General features: G+C 29.1%; 1 protein-coding gene across 7 annotated transcripts in view; it reads right to left on the bottom strand.

The window, feature by feature from the left end:
* LOC145182691 (spatacsin-like) overlaps window positions 1-14,750 on the bottom strand; it is a 38,181-nt gene that overhangs the window by 2,055 nt on the left and 21,376 nt on the right. For 4 of the 7 annotated variants that reach the window (XM_090086063.1, XM_090086065.1, XM_090086064.1 and 1 more), the window contains 21 exons: window positions 14,589-14,736; window positions 14,233-14,450; window positions 14,005-14,098; window positions 13,707-13,866; window positions 13,007-13,162; window positions 8,962-9,142; window positions 8,679-8,830; window positions 8,292-8,379; window positions 8,132-8,203; window positions 7,932-8,047; window positions 7,558-7,843; window positions 2,888-3,105; window positions 2,677-2,814; window positions 2,411-2,575; window positions 1,990-2,130; window positions 1,680-1,796; window positions 1,178-1,477; window positions 883-1,020; window positions 659-716; window positions 392-571; window positions 34-284 (listed from right to left, as the gene is read on the bottom strand). In XM_090086063.1, the coding sequence (XP_089942189.1) occupies window positions 34-284; window positions 392-571; window positions 659-716; window positions 883-1,020; window positions 1,178-1,477; window positions 1,680-1,796; window positions 1,990-2,130; window positions 2,411-2,575; window positions 2,677-2,814; window positions 2,888-3,105; window positions 7,558-7,843; window positions 7,932-8,047; window positions 8,132-8,203; window positions 8,292-8,379; window positions 8,679-8,830; window positions 8,962-9,142; window positions 13,007-13,162; window positions 13,707-13,866; window positions 14,005-14,098; window positions 14,233-14,450; window positions 14,589-14,736 (3,377 nt within the window). Of the gene's footprint in view, window positions 1-33; window positions 285-391; window positions 572-658; window positions 717-882; window positions 1,021-1,136; window positions 1,478-1,679; window positions 1,797-1,989; window positions 2,131-2,410; window positions 2,576-2,676; window positions 2,815-2,887; window positions 3,106-7,557; window positions 7,844-7,931; window positions 8,048-8,131; window positions 8,204-8,291; window positions 8,380-8,678; window positions 8,831-8,961; window positions 9,143-13,006; window positions 13,163-13,706; window positions 13,867-14,004; window positions 14,099-14,232; window positions 14,451-14,588; window positions 14,737-14,750 lie in introns of those variants that run through there. The other 3 variants (XM_090086062.1, XR_016452066.1, XR_016452067.1) reach the window with 3 other exon arrangements.

The following is a 14,750-nucleotide window of genomic DNA, read 5'->3' on the forward strand; positions in this document are numbered from 1 at the left end:
AACAGAACGCAAATATTAAAAAATAGAATATACGTTAAGAATCCCTTTTCTGCAAAGACTTTCAAAGTGATGATGATTGTACAGAGTTTCGATAACATAAAACATCTCCTTAAAGCGTCCAATATATGTTAGCAAACGCACGAGAAGATTGTATTGATGGTCTGAAGCCAACAACTTAGTGGATATGCGAGCAGCTTTTAAGATACCAACGATTCCTTCCATATCACAACAAATGGTAAAACAGTGATGCGCGTATATTAAGAGATCCACTGAGTATTGCCAATCTTTAAAGAGAAGAAACATTTTTTACTCATAATGCTCAGTACAACGGAAGCACAACAAAGAAAAATAATAATTTCCACCATTTTAAAAACGGATGATCCACGCTTACTTTTCGCTCGATTACCATTCATCTCTCTGGATATTTCATGCATTTCTTTAAGAATCTTTTGACCAACACTCGACGGTTGATTAGTTAACTGAAGTAGTGATACAATATCATCAAAGGAAGGTAACTTTATATCTTCGTTGCTACCAGCTGTTGTATTGAGCTGTTCAGCTGTAGAATGATCTAAAAAAAATTCCGCTGTTCATAAAAATTCTTAAACAAGTTAACAAAAATGGTCGTAAAATAAATTAAAATGTAAACGAATAATACCAACACCACAACAGATCTTTATCATGCTGATCATGGAGTCTCCAACAAAAGTGGCCACCTGCGAAAAGAAAAATGAGTTATGTTTTTAAAATCGAAGAATTTTAAGCCGAAAAAAAATGTCAGTTAAAACGCCGGCTTTTATAAAGGGTGTTGATTAACAAATTGAGACTGTCATTATTTTTAAAATCATTTTAAAAACTAAAGGAGAAATAAAAACAACATACTTCTGTACTCTCGAGTGAAAACACTTTTATATACAACTTGGATAATTTTCTTCGTTTATCAAAATCTGAATCCAATAGTTTTTTTAGTGTATCAAAATGATCCTGATTTGCTATTTCATCATATGTTACTTGTAAAGCCTAGAATAAGTAGCAAAAAATAGCGAAACAATAACAATGTTCAAAACTAAAAGACCACAGTCAAAAAAACTGCAATGCGTGTCTTGAATTTCAAACAATAAAATTCATGAAAAAACCTCCTAAATTTGAAACAACAGAAAGATGAAACATTTCTCACGCTTGCAACTTCAAACATCAACAGCTCTCTTTGACAGCTCTTTTTTCCGTATTTTGCACGCATGGTTAACTTTTTCAAAGCATTGCGAACATCTTCAATAAAAACAAAGTCGTGCATTTCACCTAATGGAGTGCAGCTCAAATTTATGCTGGATATGCTTGCAGTTCGTGAAAAACCGACACTCAAATCAAATATGCTGGATATAGAAGCATGGCTGCTTGTCGTGGATGCAAGAATTGCTTTTACATTATTGCTCACTAGCTCAACACTTAGATTGCCTTGTGCAAGTAACTTGCATGTCTGCAACAACAAAAAAACGTTTTTTACAAAAGAAACAATTTTAAACTTTGGGTACAAAACACTGACTCTTTGTTTATCAAGAATACATTCAAAAACTTTGCAAGTCCATTTTAACATTTTTTACAAATTTAAGTACATTAAATAAAAAACATGCAAATTAAACTTTTTCATTGTAAAACATTTAAACAAAGTTAAGTCATACTTTAACAACATCAAGATTAGTTGAAGTTTTCTTAAATAAAACTGCAATTCTTGATGCTTCTGCAACACAATCGCAATCCAGCAAACAATTTATAAGATCATGGTATGCGTCCACCTCCTAAATTTCATTCCAAGGAAAGATGCAGCTTTTAACTACTTCTTTCGTTTGCAATGGCACATAATGTATAAATCTTAAGCAACTCATCTTAGTAAAACAATTTATAATACTTGATAATAAATATATTATCATAACAAGAAGATTATCTTAATAAAATATTGTATTAGAGAAAAATAAGTGTAAAGTGTTGCACCTGCTCATTACTAAACTCAAATACAATTGGATCACTTGTGTCATTTTTAGCTATAAACTCCAAATCGAGTTCTCTTATGAAAGCAGGTGATTGATTGAATGATGGTTCTTTAGTAAAATTATAAACATCATCTTGTTTATTCTAAAGTTATTGGAAAACTATTTCAAAAAAGAAATTTAAAAATTTAAAAAAAAAAAAAAAAAAAAAAAATGGAAAATGATAAATGAAGATCTAGAAGAACCAGTCTAAAAAATACTTAAGAATAAAAATTTCAAAAATTATTCAAAATACACAGAGCATTGTTCAAAATCTCAACAAAAAAAAAAAACGTTAAGAGAAAGAAAACAAGGATTTTTTTTACATTAAAGTAGAGATCACATCAAGTCTTTAAAATCTTTCAAACCAAAAAACTTTCAATTACCAATATTCCAACAAGAGATTTAACTTTGTAGAACCACATCAGTTTATACAACTTGAGCAATTTGTTGCTGTCAGCTGACTTATTGAAAGAGTACCATTTCAATGAGTACATCAAAAGGGAAGCTTTTTCTCCATAGGATAAGGATGAATCGTTTGCTACTAACTGCTGAAGGGGAAAAAAAATGTTTTTCCTTCATATTATCAAATTTTTTATGAGCAGCAAATTAAAAAAAAAAAGAATTAAGATTATGACAAAAATTAAATTACTTCAAAAAAGGAGCCAGCAACTTCTGGTAGACAGCTGCTTTCAAAAAACAAGTGATCTGTTTTCTTCCAAAAGGAATTCCTGATGTGAAGATCACTCCATAAGCATGTTTTCTCTAAAGAACTAAGGTCCTCCCTCACCTTAAAAAGTAAAACGTCTTTAGAGAAACATCAGTTGTTAAGGTAAATTGTATTTTTTAAACATTGCAATTACCTTGCATATAATAACATCAGCAGCAAAAGGAAGCTCGAATAAATCTGCTAAGAGGCATGCTTGATCATACGCTCTATTCTCAACCATTATTGAAAACACTTTCTTGATTTCTTGATAGAGTTTAACCTCGTCAATTGTAAAAAGACTTTGGAGTTGGTAAGTAATGTTTGCATCGTAAATAATATGAACAGTCTTTTTCAAAAGGTTAAAATCAGGAACTAAAGTGAGAAAATTGAAAGAAAAATGAAGAACAAAAAAAAATATATCAAAGCATTTTTTTATTTGCTTTTTTCAACTTTTTTGATTAATATGGCATAATGATCAGATTGCATAAGATAATGGTATATATATATAACAAATGAAATTCTCTGATACACATTAGCTTGGCGCACCAGAATCAACAAAAGTTAATTTTATTTGTCTCTATGTTATTTGTATAAAACATATTTATCTTTATAAAATTGATGACAAAAGATTAAAAAAAAAAATATTCTTAAAATCATTTTTGAGAGAAGACAATAAAACCTGGAAAAACAATTCCTGTACTTTAACCTCATATTCAGGCTGCCTAAATGTTTAGAAATAAGATTTATGAGTCAAGAAGACCTAACTTCTAACCTAAATTCTAATCTAACTAATGGGAATAAATAAAAACTTTTGTTCAAACCAGGGATCAAAGATTATTCTTCTCTGGTATTTTGAGGAAAAAGTTTCTTTTTTTTCCTGGTTTTTTCTCAAGTGCTTTCAACAAACTCAGCATACAATTAATTTTTTTATAAAAATACCAGTGAAAAATTTTTTATCATTTCCACTCGTCAATTACTTGAAGTTCCTGACATTACAGGGTGTAGCAGTGATTTGCAGATTAATTTTTGGTTTTGTGATGTAAATAAAAAAAATTTCCAAAATTTGTTTTTCTTGGTTAATTTACAATGAACATCTTAGATTTGAGTAAAATTATGACAAAAAAATATTTTTAGTTAAAAAGTTCTACAATAGAAGCCAAAAGGACTGAAGTTTTAAATTTGATTCACGCAGGCTTGCCTGCACATGAAGTGATTCATATTTCTGGAGTGTTTAAAACTACATTTTTTCAATGTGACACCCAAATGCTCGTTGAGAATCCCAAATGCTCTCTTCAGTGAACAAAAAAGTTGATAAAAAGTTCCCTGAGAAACTTAAAAAGCATATTGAAAAAAATCCTACTATGTTAATTAGAAAGAAGCAAAACTGTTCAATGTTGATGAGAGGACAGTCAGAAGAACTCTAAAAACACTTAGAAAAGTCAGTGTGGCCACACCTACATACCAACTTTTGACAAAAGGCTAAAAACTTTGAGATTGGAGCGATCAAAGAGGCTTCTGAATCAGATTAAAAGCAATACTTCATCAACAGTCAGATTTTTCTCAGATGAAAAACTTTTTAGAGTTGTCTCTAAAACTGATCAATAGGCAAAATGACAGATTCATTGTGCAGAAGGGTGACAGGGTACCACCTGTGTCACACCAAGCACCTTCAATCCATCATGATGCTGGGAATTATTGCTTCTAATGGAGAGAAATGTCCATCAATCTACATCAAAGAGAAAGAAAAAGTTACCTCTGATGTGTATATCAGGTTACTAAAATGTTATGTGGTGCCATGACTGAAGACATTCCTAGAAGGCAATTAAATCTTTTAACAGGACAATTCACCCTGTCATGGGTCCGAAAAAATCCAACAATATCTTTAGGACAATATGGGTAACCTCTGGCCCTAATACTTTTGGCCACCATCCAGTCCTGTTCTGAAGCCCCTTGACTATAGTCTGTGGAGCATAGTTGAGAATAAGGCTTGCATAAAGGCCATCTCAAGTGTCAAGTCACTAAAGTTATTCATTATCTGTGCTTGGAACTCAATGTCAAGGGGCTATATAATCAGTACCTACCAGTCCTTCCTTTTTAGGCTTGAGGCAGTGATAAAAAAAAAGGAGACCTAATTAATGTAGGAAATTAAGGTAGGAAAAACATTTACCTTCAAATTTTCATTTATAAATATTCCAACAATATAATTTTTGAAAGCTTTAAAAATTCATTTTACAAAATATTCTAAAAATTTTGTGAATCACTGCTGCACCTTGTATAGCACGCTCTTTCAGTCTTCACAGCCCAAGACTTGTTTTAGTAACATGTTAGTTTACTCTATGAAACCTGTAGAATATTGTAAGTTGATCAAATATCTAAAGTTTAAATATCTAAAGCCTTTAAATATAAAATTTGAAAAATTTGAAATAAAATTTAAATAAGACATGTACCAGAAAAAATCTGCGCAGACATTATAAAGGATATTTATCTAACTATTGTATTTCGATATTGAATATTATGTATATTTTGAAAATACTTATATTAATATTTTTAAATTTCACTTAAGAAAGTTTGTGAAGTTTTGTACGTGAGAACGCACGCACTTTGCGTTTTACACTCGACATCAGCTTTTGCACAGTCTTCGGCTGAACTTTCTTAGTAGCTCTCATTCATTTATTTTTGAAATGTTTTTGGCTTCTTTTACATTGAACCTTAGTTTTCTTTTGACAAGAGCCCAATATCTTTTGATACGACATAGTCCGGGACAATTTGGTGGATTGCAGTGTTTTTCAACAAAATCTACTTTATGTTCTCTAAACCAGTTTAAAGTTGTCCCAGAGTAGTGACATGATGCTAAATCAGTCCAAAATAACGGGTTACCTGTGTGTGTTCTTAAAAACGGCAAAAGACATTTCTTGAGGCATTCTTTTATGTATATTTTGGTGTTAATTGTTCCCGTAGTTACAAAACAAGAGCTTCTTTCACCACATTCACAAATTGCTTGCCAAACTAAGAATTTTTTAGCAAATTTTTGCATTCCAATGCATTTATATTTGGAATTCAGTTTCTTGCGATTAATTGCTGAATAATATTGGTGTCCTGGAAGAGATCGGAAATATGCAGCACAATAAGTTTCATCGTCAATAATCAAACAAGATTTTTTAGCACATAATTTTTTATAGAGCAGCTTTGAACATCGAATTGCAACATTTTCTTGCTTTTCTTCACGATGAGGAACTCTTTACTCTTTGTATAGTGGAAGCACTTGTCTTAAATTTATTCGCTAATGTTCGAACAGAAATCTCCGGTTTTCTAAGATCTCATCTAACAAAACATTTTTTTCTTCCACTTCCTGACTTTCTTATGATTGTACCAGTGTCTTTAAACCATTTCACAACGCTCTGCACTGTTCTCAAAGCAATCTGCAGCTCTTTAGAAATTGTTTTGTTTGATACACCAGGATTTTCAACAAGAAAATGCAAAATTTTTTCTCGCTTCTTATCTTGATTTGATGACGTTTCAATTAAAGCAAATTGTTTTAATAACAGAGTTGTTTTTTTGAACAACATTAATACAATCACATTTTAAAACAATTAGCTATTTTAAATGATGTACGGTTTCTGTAAACACCACATCAGAACACGCGCAGATTTTTTCTGGTACATGTCTTATATTGAAATGTCATAAAATGTTAAACAACTGAAACGGCATAAAATGTTCAACAATTTAAATTTGTAAAATGATACAAAAAAATTTTGTTTGTACTTAAGCCTTTTTAATTTTGAATCCCCAAAATATTATAGTAAGGAAAGAAGAATGGTAAATCTCTGTAGACAAGTTAGACTAATTAAACTAAGAAAAGTGGAATGGTAGTTCTCTTAGTAATTAAAAATTTAAAAAGTTACAAATCAAAATCAAAATATTCTGTTAGGCAAGTGTAAGTTTTTAAGAAAAACAAGTAAACCCTAAGAAAAGGAGCTAAAACTTATTTTTTTTTAAACAAACAACTTCCACAATTGAGCTTCTCAGTATCCAATGCTGTACTACTGTACTTATGGTTTATCAAAAACCTTAATTTAAATGATCTACAGGGTAGGACAGCATAACTTAGAACAATTTTTTCTTGAGCAATTTTTTTAAATTATGTTTTCAATTGTTTATAATAAAAAACAAAATTTTTAAAAAGTCTCTCAAAACCAAAATATTCAGAGAATCCAAGAGAAAGCTATCTTGGGACATGAATGTTAGACCACGAACCATAAGGGCTGTCCATACTGATTTACAGCAGTCATATACAAGGGCCTTAAAACAACTTTTGACCAAAAAATTGAAATCCAGAAGACATGAAAGAGTCAAAAGAGTATTATGCTACTTGAAGATGCATGGACCAACCATAAAAATCTTTTCTGATGAAAAAATATTTACTTTTGATACTGTTTTAAACTGCCTCAACAATTGGTAAATTGATAAGTTACCTTCTGATATGAAAGGAATCTTTTGAACCAAAGACCCAGCTCATATTATGGTTCTGGGAGTTGTGGTGTTTGATGGGAAAAAATGCCTCTCCATCTTTTTAAGCTTAAGTTTATTACAAGGTCCTACAGTACAAAATTTTTTTCATGACTGAAGGTGAACTACCCTAATGGGAATTATGTAGATATTGAATAAAAGTTTTTAATATCCCTAAGAATATTAGTTAAATTTATATTTGATGCCAATTAGTTGGTTACTGAAAAATAAATTATTATTTATACCCTGTTTGACTTTCTAAGTTTTGCTGGCCCACCCTGTAAATAACAGAACTTTCCTGCAATTTCAAATAGTTACCTTTTTTGGAAAACTTGTTACCATATTTAGATTCTACAATAATGTTTAGCAAACTTTGGACATCATGCTGAGAGTTGCACATAGAAATCATCAAAGTCATGCATTCCTGAGTAAAATCTTCCAAAGTTTCTAATGTTAAATCATGTAAAAATGTCTTTTTGTTAAAGCTTTGTTGAGAAAGTATGAAGTCAGTTTGAAATTTACTCAAAAACTTTACTGATTCAAAATGTTCATTTTTGTTCAAGAATGACTCCAGAAACTCCAAAAAAGATATGAGCAGGTGTCCCTAGTAAAATATACAAATAGCTGATCATTTTAGAACCATAAATTTCTTTTAAAACTTGCATATGAAAAGGTAAAAGAAAGATGTGTACTTGCATAAATATTTGAAACCCCTGCGATGGGAGACTTCCATACTTGATCCTTTGTAAGAATATTTCCTTCACAAGAGCGAGAAGATCCACAGTTTTCCATACATGATTAAACAGTTCTGAACAAGATTAGAAAAAAAGCTGCAATATATTCAAGTTCAATAATTAAATATTACTTTTAAAACACCAAAGTGCTGCCTCACTTATTTCAATAGAGCTTGTTTCAATTGCCTCACTTGTTGAGCAATCCCCGTCATTTGAAACCCTATCTAAAACTACAGATAAAATTTCATAAAAAACCAAGCAAAAAATAACACTGCAAAATTTAAAATCGTATAAAAAAGATAAATGCAACAGACTTACTCTGAAGTTTTTTTATCATTGTAGTCCGATCATGATCATCCATATTACACAAATACCAAGTACAAATACAATCCAAATGATTTGCACCCTGAATTTGAAGGAAAAGTTTTAAAATTTTTGCACAGGAAAAGTGATTTAAAAATGGAACTAAAAGAAATATTGAAGGTCTCTGGGTATCTGTGTTATAATATTATTATTATTTTTATAATATTTTTTATTTATAATAATTCATTTATTATTATCATTAGTAAAAAAATAACCTTTAAACAAATTCATATTGAAAAAAATATTTCTCTGCATTCAATGTTTATGATAAAAACCTGTTTTCTTTTAACAAAACAAGAGTAACTTATTTTTTTAAAAACTTCCATTTTTCATAACAAATACCTCATAGCAGGCAGCTACAAGTGGGAGAAAAGAATGAAAAGAAACATAAGAAGAATAAAGTAACGCCTTCCATGGTTGATCACATTTCTCACATTCCAACAAAGTATCTAGAAGATTGCCTGAAAAGCTTGCAATTTCCGGAAGTTTATAACCTATTTTCAAAATAAAATTATTTTGAACCAAAGAATGAACAACAACAAATAAAAGTTTAAAACCAAACAGGGTAGTTGCACAATCATACTTTTTACATTTCCAAAGAGTTAAAAATAAAAACTGCACAAACTTGCTGAACTTGCACTTAAATCTGTTTTGATGATTTCACTCGCAGAATTTTCTTCAGCATCCTTTTTATCAACATTTGGCTCTAATGGTTCACTAGGAGATGAAGCTATTAATTGATCTTTGTTTGTTGCAGCACCAATGCGTGAGTAAAACTGTGCACGAACATCTCTTCTAATGAAACTCTAATGAAAAAAATATGAAGCAATTGGAGAAATACAGAATCATGCTGCTATTCCTTTTCATGGAGTCCAAGATAACTAAATGCTATCAAAAACTTTATTTGAGGAAAACCAATAGAGAAAATTATATTTAAAATTAAATCAAAGTATTGTAAGATATGTAATAATATAATTAAAATATTGTATTATGGGTCTTTCAAAACCTTAGAATATAGAATTAATCCACTGGATCAAAGATACATGCAGGTTAGATATTTTTTTATGATACAGCTTTGATATTTTAAATCAAAAAGATATTTATAAATGAACTTAAATACTCCCAAACTTAGATGTAAACATTCAAATTAGCTCATCTTTTGGTGTGTGTTAGGTATACAATATAAATAATAAAGTAATAGTGTCTTAGGTCTACAATACAAGTTTTTAATACAAGTTTTTAATACAAGTTTTTTATTTTTAATTTAAGTTTTTTTAATTAGGCAGAACATTATATCCCATCTTAAAATTATATTTGATTTTAACTAATCAAATATAAAGAATTATATTTGATTAGTTAAAATTACTTTAATAATGAATTCTTGATGTGTAAAACCATCTATTTAAGGTCTACAACTTAAAATAAACTTATATTTATTTTTGAATTTTACTATAAGAATTTCTTTAAAAAAATTATATGGGCACGTGTTTGCTGTTGTAACACGTGAATTTGAAAATTCATAAGTTAATATAACTAGAAATTGTAATAAAAGATTTTGATACTAAATCTAAAATTCTAAGAAAATTGTTGTTAGCTTGGTATTAAAATATAGCCTGATGTATAATTTGCCCTCATATCTTTGATGTATATGGAAGATGTCTTTTTTTTCTCTCATTTTTCCCTTAGTTGATTATATAAGAAAATTTTTAAAAATATTTTTGATTTAATGTAACAATGAAAATTCTTAAAGTTTAGAAACAAATTTTTTATGGATTGCAACAAAAGTGGTAGAATTTTAAATGAAACTCAAATGAACTTGAAAAAGTGTTGACTTATGCCGGTCACATGTTACATTACAATTAACCGCTATTCCAAAGACTTTTATCTATAAAAAGATTCCAAATTAGGGGTGGAAAACAATTAACAGTTGACTAATTTTAAAAAATTAATTTTTATTTTTATCTGGTACTGCTAAGAAATGTAAACAAACAATACACTTTTTATGCAGCAGCAGCACCACCACCAGTCTGGCCACCATTTACAATGTCTTCTCAAAAAGTTCATTCTGAAGTTGTAGATATGTACCCCTTTTGCAAATTTAGCCAATAATAAAGATTTTGAAAATGGCTGGAAAGCTCAATGACAAAAAATCCCTGATGATCAAAATGTTCTAAATGCAATTCTTATGAACTATGCAAACTCAATCAAGTTAAAATTGCTTCAGAGAAAAAATTAAATAGAGAAAGAGTTTCAACTTCTCCTAACGAGTAGACTTTTGGTGGAACTAGAAGATATTTGTGTCTTAATGTATATCGTTCATTAATATATATTTTAATAATATATATATATTGAACATTAATATATATTTGTTAATGCATATTGTCACTATGGTTTTAGAATGATTAGAAAAAATGGTCAATGTGTTCAGAAAAAGCAGTTATTACTCTTACTGACAAGTTAAATGAGTTTGGCTTGAATTTGACCAATGATAATTTTAGATGTGTTATTGATGGTACATCAGTTACTAAAAAATGGGATGAGAAATTGGAATTATACACTAAGGTTGCCATTGGAATGGAGTTATGTTGCAGTATGTGATATTCTTTATAAGAAAAAAAAATTGGGTAATGGAAACAACTCAAGAAGAACTAATCAATAATGAGGATGATGAAAATGAAGCTGATTCTGATCCTGATGATGAAAATGCCAATGAAGAATGTTAGAATGACGCAACAGCTTTTTGAGTAAAGAATCCAGTTAATGAAGACTATGGTACTCTTATATCTAAGGATTGGAAAACAGCCAAACTGTTTAGAAAATCACCACTTAAATATATCCTTCAAAGGTTTTGTAGAACTGATTTAGGAAAAGAGCTTAAGCTTATTATGGATACTAAAACAAGATGGAGTTCTCTAATCAGTATGTTAAATTGTTATTGTTAAAACAATATTGTTGAATTGTTAAAACAATTCTATAAATTGAAAAATGTTATTGGAAAAACTCTTTTGGATATGTCCAGAACAGATTTGATTTAAAAAAAAAAAAAAAGAAGAAGAAACAGAACACATCTCTTATATTGTTCTTGATGTTGTAGAGGAATGGGGAATAGAGATTGTGATCTAATAAATTTTAGATAAAATGTTTTTGTTTATATTGCAATATTTTTATTTTCAGTTTACTTTGCTTTTTAGATAATCCAGATGACTATAAATCAAATTCAGAATCAAAAAAGGATTATCACCAGATAATTTTTTAAAATACCCAAACAAACAAACAAAAATACTAAAACAGCAAGAGAAATATGTGTAATATAAATAAGTTCATTAAATTATGAGGATAACCAAAGGGAAAGTGAAAATAAATAAGTAGAAATAGCATCTGAGTCTGAGTTTCAATCCATTTCAATTGGAACCAGTTAGATAACACTAAAGCAGAAGAATGAGCAGAAGAATGAGCAGAATCTCAAATACAAATCATTATCAGGAAGAATTAAAGGATTAACTTGTTATTTATCCCCTAAAGACATTTTGAGTTGTATTAAACATGAAATCACAGTACTTAAAAGCACTTAAAAAGATTATACTCTATAAATGATTAACAATCCCATGCCAAGTCCTGTTGCACCTTCTATAGAAGTAGAAAGAAAGTTTGGTTCAGCTGCTTTGTTTGTTACAAAGTTACAAACAGTTTAAATGCTATTAACAACTTATCATCTTTTTTTAAGATTTTTTATTTGATGGAAAAAGAGGAAAAAAAACCTAAAGGAGTAGCAAATGTGCATTGTGTAAATTTTAAAAATTAATTCAAAATAATCAAATATTTCTACAAAATTAACCATTAACAAATTAACTAAAAATATCAATTAATCTACCACCCCTAATCCAAAAGTCTTTATTGAAGAACAAAATCAAAAAAAACAAACAAAAAAAACAAGAAATGAAACTTCTTTTTAGAAATCAATTACAAAAACATAAAAGTGCAACATTAATTTCAACTTTTATAATTTAGCAGATAAATTTAATCCAATATGAAAATGCAATTGAACTTGAAATATAAAAATGCAATTTACTTTTCTCTGGAAAACTCTTGCAGAAAAAAAATTCTTTTGTACAATATCTGTTACAGCTACTGAAAAAAATCTATTTCTGCAATTGACTATGGATCTGTATCCATGTGGATAAAAATCATATGAAAATAATTGATTGTGAAAACCATGTAAGATTAATTGAATACTGGATAACCTTCAAGAAGCCACACATTTTATTTTAACACAAGCAAGAGCGCATTGTAAGCCTTATAATACCAAAATAATTACACTAATAGTAGCAAGGTATAAATTTTAATAACAACACATTCATTGATGATTGATGACCCAGTGCAGACAGAAGATTAAGTTACAAAAGCAAATTATGCTCACCCATTGAACCAACAAACTTTGTTCCAGGAATAGATACAGGTTATTTTTAAAATTGTGCATGTATAAATTTTCATTAGAAAGTTAATAAATTTGCCATAAATTTTACAGCAGTGTGCCTGCTTGAAGGTTAATCTGTTTCAGTTCTATTGTTGACCCTTTGTTTACATCCGAAGGATCATGTATTTAAAACATAACTAGTCAAATTATTTAATAGGTGGGAATTTACTACAAATCAAATGGCATCAAAACTTACTGCTTTAATATCAATAGATTTTGTGTCTTTCACTTTCTTCTTTTTTTTTCTCTTGAGTAGTTTCTCAATTGAAACCTCTTTTGTACTCTTTACAATAGCAACCAGGTGTTCTTTTAATACATTATTCTTGATGAAGACATTTATAGCAGATACTGCCTAGAAAACAAAAGAAAACTTAATCAATATACAAACTGTATCAATGAAAACAACAACAACAACAACAACAACAACAACAACAACAACAACAACAACAACAACAACAAAATCTTGGTGAACAAAAATCAATTGATGAGTTATCAGATAAAGTGATCAGAGCTCTGACAAAATTTCAAAACAGGAAGTTATAAATGGAACAGTTATATGAAAACAAAAATGGCTTGAATGATATATATATATATATATATATATATATATATATATATATATATATATATATATATATATATATTGGGATTACCTTAATACTTATATATATATTAGGGTAACCCTTAAACTTCAACTTTGGTCAATAGACAAATGTTGAAACTGGTTATATAAAATTGGAAAAGACAGACAGCAGTAAACAGCAGAATCAAATAAATGTCACTAAAATCAATTGCTTGTTCTTATTCTTTATGCTTTTTCTTCTATTTTCTTTTTGTTTGAAATTAAAAAAGATTAATAAATTTCTAATATATTACACTAATAGGTCTAATTTTACCTCAGAAGAAGGAACTTGGTAGAAATGTATAAAAAGAATAAATTGCAACCAGTTATGATCAGTGCAACAATTTTGAATATAACGAAGAGTAACTGGTAAACCATGAATTCTACAAAAATCAACTGCTAATTGCCAATGCCAAACTGCTTCATAAGAAAATCTAAAAATTTAAAAATCAGCTAAAATTTATTACAGGTTTATGATTTGTTAAACAAAAAAAAACCTAACATTTGAATTTAACATTTAAACTTTATTTCAATTCACTAAAGGAAATATTTTAATGTAAAAAAAAAATTACTTTTCTACTTTGTTTTCAAGAATTAAATGTTCAATTGAATCTTCCAAAAGCTTCAAAACTTTCATAAGATTTTTCTTCTTCAGAAGAGAATCAACTAATAATATCCAGAAAAATAACAAAAAATATAGGAACCAAGAACATCAACACCAGAAAGTCAATAAGTTTGAATAACACCTTAGTTCTTCGCTGACACAAACATAAACTTTGATCAAGCAACATGATACTTACTAAGATATGAGCAAAGCTCATCAAGTGAATATTTCTTTTCCAAGCTTAGTGGTTTATTCCAATATTTATGAATAAGATCAAGAACTTTCACATCCACTTTGATCATCTCATACTCTTGATGAAGAAGCTCAAGAAAGAAGCAGCACGAAGATTGGACAGATGGTGATGTGAAGTTTTCTATTGCTAGCTTGTATGATGTTGCACATGCTTCATTTAGACTTATAATTTAAAAAGTTAGTCCGTTTAGTACAAACCACAATAAACAAAGCAAGATAAAAACATTAAAAAAACACACAGTATAAATAAAAGAACACATAAAACAATATAAACAAATTGAATGAGAAAAGGTTTTATACCATGAATTAGGCTCTTTCTGGAACACGAGATAGGCAAATGTTGGGCGACCTTCTCTTAAGTAATAATCATAAGTGAGATGGGCAACTTGTGCAAAATTACTCACTAATTGTGGATGAGAAAAATGAGGAAGTTCCGTCAGGATATTCTCTAAAAAAAATCAA

Source organism: Hydra viridissima, unplaced genomic scaffold, assembly GCF_058129835.1.
Source record: "Hydra viridissima isolate aposymbiotic clone 2 unplaced genomic scaffold, HvirCarnegie_v1 scaffold_4, whole genome shotgun sequence".
NCBI classification, from domain to species: domain Eukaryota; kingdom Metazoa; phylum Cnidaria; class Hydrozoa; order Anthoathecata; family Hydridae; genus Hydra; species Hydra viridissima.